Source organism: Lynx rufus, unplaced genomic scaffold (assembly GCF_022079265.1).
Source record: "Lynx rufus isolate CCGP_SWC_20201006 ecotype Redwood Valley unplaced genomic scaffold, mLynRuf1.p SCAF_48, whole genome shotgun sequence".
In the NCBI taxonomy this organism is placed as follows: Eukaryota; Metazoa; Chordata; class Mammalia; order Carnivora; family Felidae; genus Lynx; species Lynx rufus.
The window spans coordinates 277,541-284,094 of NW_025814865.1; the positions used below are offsets into that span (position 1 = coordinate 277,541).

The following is a 6,554-nucleotide window of genomic DNA, read 5'->3' on the forward strand; positions in this document are numbered from 1 at the left end:
GAGGAGAAACCGTGCGGACGGGCATGTGGCGCCGGTAGGCGCGACACCTAAGGACTTCTCCAGGCCTTGCCCCAGCTTCATGAAACAGGGGCAAGGGGACGGAGCAGACAGTGGCTCACGCTGCGGACGTTCCTGTGCTGAGTGCTCTGGTGCCCGTAGTGAGGCCTCTGGGGAAAGGGTGTACAAGCGAACACAGACTGTGTGACACCGGGGACCTCGCGAGTCAGGCCTGGAAGGTGACAGCGCTGAAGAGGACATGCGGCAAAACGGGGTCCACGCTGGCGGCTGGGCCCTTGCTCCAGAGCCCGGACCGGCCGCTGGCGTGCGCTAGCCGGCGGCCAACACCCTGCCCTGCTGTCGTGCAACTGATTGCTCCGCCAACCTGGCCAGCGGGCCTGACCTGCCCTGGAACCACTTCGCCCGCAGGCCGCATGCGCACACTCCTCACTGCCTCTGTCTAGGCCCCGCCTCCACGGCAGCCGCGGCCAATGCGGAGTCGTCAAATCCCAGAGCCTGTGCGCCTGCGCCCAACTTGGGCGGGCTGAGGCGGGAGGCAACAGGGAGCCAACCGTCTTGAAGGCAAGGCTCTCTCCACCTGCTGCCATTTCCCTGTCCTTGTCCTGAGGCTGCCCTAGCTACACTGGGGCCGGGGCCGAGCGTCATGGCCAGCGTGTCGCGGTCCGGAAAAAGCGGTGATTCCCGTCGACCCAGGGCCCTGATCGTCCTGGATGAGAAAGGTCGAGAGTCCCGGGCCCGCGGGAATGCAGGGGCGCTGGAGGGCGTGGGCTGGCCGCAGTCCCCAGGTTCAGGGGTGCAGGAAGCCCAGGCCGGGTGTGAGATACAGGGGGCAAGCCCAGCGGAGGAATTGGTGGTGATATTGGATGACGGAATGGTGGCGGCTGAGGTGGTGATCGGGGTGGAGGAAGAGGACGGGGAGGCGACCGAGGAAGAGGTGGCTGGAGAGGAGAATTCTGAGGGAGCCAAGCCAGAAGCAGAGGACATGCGCGAGCAGGAGGAGGTGGAGGAGGGGAGACAGCAGCTGAAGGAGATTCCGGAGCAAGAGGAGAAGCCCGAGGCAGATGCAGAGGCGGAGGAGGGGCCCCAGCTCTCACAGGAGCCGCAGCAGCAGGAGCCAGTGCTGTGTCCTGCCTCAGCCCAGGACCCGCTGGCAGCGCTGGAGCGTCTTCAGCTGGAGATCAGCGCTGGGAATGCCCAAGATTCCAGGGCCTTATGGCGGCTGAAGCGCAGGATTCTTCGGAGGCGGATTTCTTACCTGGATCAGAGAAGGGCCATCATCGAGCACATCCCTGGCTTCTGGGCCCAGGCGGTATCCTTCCTTGTGCTGGTGGGTGATGGCGGGGGTGTTGTGCAGGAGGGCTGGGCCCTGAGAGCAGGGTGCCTCAGGGCGATGGCCCCCAGGGAGGAGAGCTGGGCAGTGGTCCCTGGCCCTGGGTTGGTGCGGTCTGGGATCCAATGTAAGGCCTTGGACAGGGGCGGTTGTTGGGGATGGGGGGACTTGGGGACTTGGACCTGCTTCCTCTAGGTGTCCGCCAGCGTTGGCCTGCAGGCTGCTCTCACACGTTATTTGTGGACGTGAGGCATGTGTCCCCATGCTACCAGAGCTAGGGTAGCACAGAGCAGCCTTCACTCAGAGCAGATAAGGCAAGGAAACGTTTCGCTGCCAAATGGGAGAGTGACACAGGCCGCACACCCACCTTCACATTCACAGGCTGTGCACGTTTTCTAGCAGTTCCGTCAAAAGAGAGCATTTCAGACACACACTCATGGCCTTTAGTGGAACCATGCCACCCCCCTGATCCAGACAGGAGGACGACTCAGACCTACTCCGAGCGGGGTACAATCTGCCTCCACAGACCCACCCACCCACCCACACACACCCACACACACACACCCACACACACACACACACACACACACACACACACACACACACACAGGACTCTCTCCTGGTATCTCCACCCCTGCTTCCCTCTCTGTCCTCAGGCTCCGGCTGGGTCCCACCCATGTCTTTCTCTCCTGGCTGGCTGTGTCACTGTGTCTACTTTCTTTTCCCTCCTCTGCCCTCCTTGTCCGTGCTTCTCGATCTCTTTCTCCCTCCCACACCCTCCGTTTGCATCGTTAGTGTGCAGTCGGTTTCTTGTAAGCCGTGTTATTCCTTCTGGACTCAGAAGGCCGGTGACAACATTGGTCTTCACGGGAATATGCCAAAACACCCAGCCGTGAGGAGGGGTCAGAGCACATGCCGACATCACAAGCTATGATGGGCTGCTGGCAACCCACACAGGTCAGGGATATGAAGGAACTGTGAGGAGTCCAGGCAGCGGAGTCTCTCCCTGCTGTGTGCAGACAGCGTGGGAGGTACAGGAAGCCAACGGACAGCGCAGTGTCGATGGGGTCTGATGCATTTGCAGAGGCTGAGGAGTGTGGGGGCTAGTGTTTCCTGGTCTTTCTGCACATGCCATGATCTAGTCCCTTGCTCTTAGCCTGGGAGGGTTGTGGTTGTGGGCCGTGTCTGATTCCACAGCATCTGAAGGCACAGCTCCTTGACCCAGCACAGATTCTGAATCACCCCCAGTTGTCGGCCTTGAACGGTGCCCAGGACAAAGACGTGCTCAGCTACGTGGTCAACTTAGAGGTCAGACCGGGGAGGCTGTGGCTGGGGGCCGTCCCGTCGGGTGTGGGATTTGGGCAGGAGAGGGTGAGGCAAAGGTGCTCACCCTCACAGCCAGGCAAGGAGGTCAGGACCCCGAGGGAGGACACTTGCCCTTCCTGTCCCGTTGCTCACGGCAGGTGGAGGAAGTGGGCCATCCCAAGTACCGCTGCAGAGTGATGTTTTTCTTTGGGGACAACCCGTACTTCTGGAACCCAGTGATCATTAAGGAGTATCAGCTTAGCTTTGCTGGTAGAGTGTGGGTCCCATGGTGGTGCTGGGCAGGGGGATGATGAGCATGAATCAGGGGCAGGAGGGAGGGGTGGGTGGAGAGGAGGCCGTCTGGTTGCTCCTCAAATCCTCTCTTCCTTTAGGCTACAGGGCAATTCGTTCCACTCCAGTCCAGTGGTTTTGGGATTATGAACGTGGAGCTCCCAGTCGCAGGCATGACCCCACCAGGCTTAACTTGTTGAATTGGCTGTGTGAGCATAGCTGCCCAGGGACGAACAGGTTTGCCGAGGTGGGGCCCCTGAGGCCTTCGTCAGCAGTGGGATGTGGGTGGCCCCCGGCCAGAGAGGAGAGTGGGCTATGCCCAATGTGGCGCCGGCCTGTGTCCCCTACCAGATCATCATCGAGGACCTGTGGCCCAATCCCCTGCAGTACTACCTGTGGGAGGAAGGGACCAGAGGACAATGACCTGACGTGCGCACGTGTCGGTGAGAACCCCAGTATGCAGTGTGTTGACACATGTGTTGTATGGGCAAGGAACGTGGGCCAGACATTGGCTTGGAAATGGAAGGTCCGCCGAGACTGGGACCCAGGTAGCATGGGGAGCGGGTGGGAGGATGACAAGGGACCTGCAGGGACTCAGCTGCAAACACACAGTGGGTCGATGCCTGCAAACCAAATGCAGTTGTGCTGTGGGCTGGGGCTTTGGAGGGCCACTCGGGAGGAGCAATGCTTCTCCACCACAGATGCTCCCCGTGGATGTCCGCCCTCTCCCGGGCTTCCCCCTGCTCCTTCAGTCTGGATTTGCCTGCCAGTCTTTGGGACTGGAGCTGCCGTGTCCCCAGGCGCCACTGTGGTGAGAATCTCGCACTTCCTTCCATGTGCCCCACCACGCCATGTCCTCCCGCAACCTGACAGCCATTCTTAGAACTAGCCCAAGGCCATTGGGGGCTGGAAAGGAATCCCTGGGTGACAAAGCAAGAGGGATCCCAAAAGGGCGAGGCAAAAGAGTGGCACCATCTGGGATGTATTTGAAAATATCCCATATCACTCTTGGTGTCTGTTGTGTGGGGGTGCGTGTGTGTGCATGTACGCGAATGTGTCTGCGTGTGCCCATATGCATCAGGGGCTCTGCATCTGTGTGGACGTGAAAGGCACAGAACTTCTATGTTTGCCCATCAGGAACAATGGAGGACGCGACCAGTGCTGGAAGAGATGGGTGGATGCGTCTCCTGTCTTCTACGAGCCCCGGAGACAATTGGGGAAGTGATCACATGTGGCAGCCTTGAAGAGTTGCCACGATGTTTATGCGGACACATACAGGAAGCTAAAAACCCTTCTGTTTCTGTGTGTGTGTGTGTGTGTGTGTGTCTGTGTGTGTGTGTGTGTCTGTGTGTGTGTGTGTGTGTGTGTCTGTGTGTCTGTGTGTGTGTGTGTGTGTGTGTGTGTGTGTGTGTGTGTGTTTATGGGGGACCCGAGGAGGGACGACGAGGACGGAACCTGAGTGTGACTGTCCTAGCCGCTGCCAGGGTGATTCTGTGTGTGCAGGAGAGGTGCAGTACCAGTGTGGGGCAGGTGTTGCCATGTGCACAGAGGCCTGCCTTCCTGGGCAGGCAGAGTCTGCAAGGAGGAGGAGGAAGAGACAGACCTGTTATGTGGAGACTTGTTGTATAGGCCAGAGCCGAAAGGCAGGGAAGGGGATTGCACAGCGGGAGCAAATTGGTCCATTGGGTCCTGGTACAGTGTGGCCAGGACTTGGGGAATTTCAGCCAGGACCCTTGCTCCCAGAGGGGTGTCGTCTCCTTGGTGAGAGAGAATCCAGTGAGCAACGCCTCCAGTGAGGATCAGAGCTAAGGCCCCGTGTCCCCGGAGAACTCAGGAGTAGGCAGGCTTCTCACAGTCGATGCCAGTATACCTTGCTGCTGCCTCCCACACCCGGGGTCCCTTTGACCCCGAGCCCTGTCCTGAGACAGTGGCTCAGGATGGGAGATGTGTGAGGGGAAGAGGCAGGTGTGGGTTGTGGGCAGCACAGAGGCTTATGAGTGGGATTTCATGGAGAGAGTACGCGCGAGGGCGGAGATCCAGCGTGAGTTCCTGCGAGTGTGTGTGGGCGTCTGTGGCACACTGGGCCTGAGATCCGTGGTGGTGCCGGCAGTGTGTGCGTGCATATGTTCGTGCAATTGCGTAGCCGTGTGTCTCTGTGTGTGCGGGAGTGTGTGTGTAGGCCGCTGGCGAGACAAGAGGAGACACAGGGGTCTCTGTGGATGAGGTGCTTATGTGGGACGGTCAGGTGCCACAATACAAGAGTGCAGTCCCTTCCCTCCTGAATCCTGATGGTAATCGCTGGGACGGTGCAACCGTTGCTCTGCCAGGGGGCTCAAGTCAGGTGCAAAAGGGAAATTGGTGCAAGGTCAAGACGGGGACCGAGGGGAGGAAAGCCTGTGCCCAGCGGCCAGTGGACCACTTGTGAGTGAGTGTGCTTGTGTGTGTGTTAGTGTGTGCCTATGTGAGTGAGTGAGTGAGTGAGTGTGTGTGTGTGTGTGTGTGTGTGTGTGTTGAGTTGCCCTGGTGGGCCTACAGTAGCAAATACGGAGGGGCTACAAGGTTGTGCCCAGACTTTGTGCACAGAGTAGCTAAAGAACCCAAGCTGTCAGGCTACGTTGTGTGCAGAGGGCGTAGGTAATTCGCTGGAGGGAGGCGTCCAGCAAGAATCTCTGCTCTAGGCGACGTGCCATGTGTTGTCACCAGTCAGCTCTTCCTCGGGGCTCTCCTCTCTGCTTCCTGTGCACCAGGCCCAGGGAAAGGGAGGAGCTTGGACCCTAGCCCTCAGGTGACTTGCGTCCCCCTGGAGTGCCGCAGCAGTGTGGTGTGTGGGGATCCGAGTGTGGATGGGCAGGTGAGCAGCCTGCCAGCTGCTCTCTTAGGGGACAGTTCGTTGCCTGCAACACCTCTCCCCGCCACACTAGATCACCACTGCCGCTGCAGCTGGGCTCGGGACATGTCAAGGTGTGTCCCAGAACTCTGTTCCCCTTGCACGTAAGTGGTGCCAGCATGAGCCTCTCAGCCCCTGTGCGGGCGTCCCTGATTAGCCTCAGGCTTTGTCGACTCCTGGCCTCATGTAACATGGGGAACTGGGTTCCTTTCTCAGTGTCTCAGCGGTTGCATGTCGACGGAGAATGCTGTGGGCATTGGAGTCAGGAATCCCGACCGTGCTCCCCCCGCCCCGCCCCAAACTGCAGCGGGCAGCACGTGGCCCACTGTGTGTGCGCTTTGGGGAGTCTAAAGCCTTACAGCCCACCCCCCATATTCTTCTCAGGTGGTGGAGGGTCAAGGGGGCCTACGGAGGAACACTGGTCCCAGTCTGCTGCCGGCTCTGCCCACAGGTGTGTGTGCCCAGCTCCCTGACGCTGAAGCTGCAAGCCTGAAGCCGCACTGCCCCCAAAGCCCCATCCCTAGCATTTGCGTGTGGGCCAGATGGATTGAAGTCCCAGTGACCCTGCGGGATCACAGCGGGTGGTCTCATCTGTGCCTGGCTACCCGCCTACCTGCCTTCCCCACAGCCCTTTGCCCCCTTACAGGGCTTTCGGTAAAGACGCGGCCACCGTCCGGCATGAGAGGAAAGGCTGGACAGTGTCCCAGTACCGCTGGTCATGTG

At 59.8% G+C, this 6,554-nt stretch overlaps 1 protein-coding gene across 1 annotated transcript; it reads left to right on the forward strand.

Moving 5' to 3' along the window:
- Nucleotides 1–661: 661 nt before the first annotated feature.
- On the forward strand, nucleotides 662–3,367 carry LOC124525777 (testis-specific Y-encoded protein 1-like). Its single transcript, XM_047098360.1, has 5 exons — nucleotides 662–1,327; nucleotides 2,579–2,656; nucleotides 2,812–2,923; nucleotides 3,046–3,191; nucleotides 3,296–3,367. The coding sequence occupies exons 1-5, from the start codon at nucleotides 662–664 to the stop codon at nucleotides 3,365–3,367; spliced, it is 1,074 nt and encodes a 357-aa protein (XP_046954316.1).
- Nucleotides 3,368–6,554: the final 3,187 nt, after the last annotated feature.

Excerpts from the sequence above, each read along its gene's own strand:
- LOC124525777 (XM_047098360.1), top strand. The coding sequence starts at position 662 with ATGGCCAGCGTGTCGCGGTCCGGAAAAAGCGGTGATTCCCGTCGACCC. Across the intron at positions 2,657-2,811 it reads GCTACGTGGTCAACTTAGAG|GTGGAGGAAGTGGGCCATCC; the intron begins GTCAGACCGGGG and ends TGCTCACGGCAG. Across the intron at positions 2,924-3,045 it reads GTATCAGCTTAGCTTTGCTG|GCTACAGGGCAATTCGTTCC; the intron begins GTAGAGTGTGGG and ends CTCTTCCTTTAG.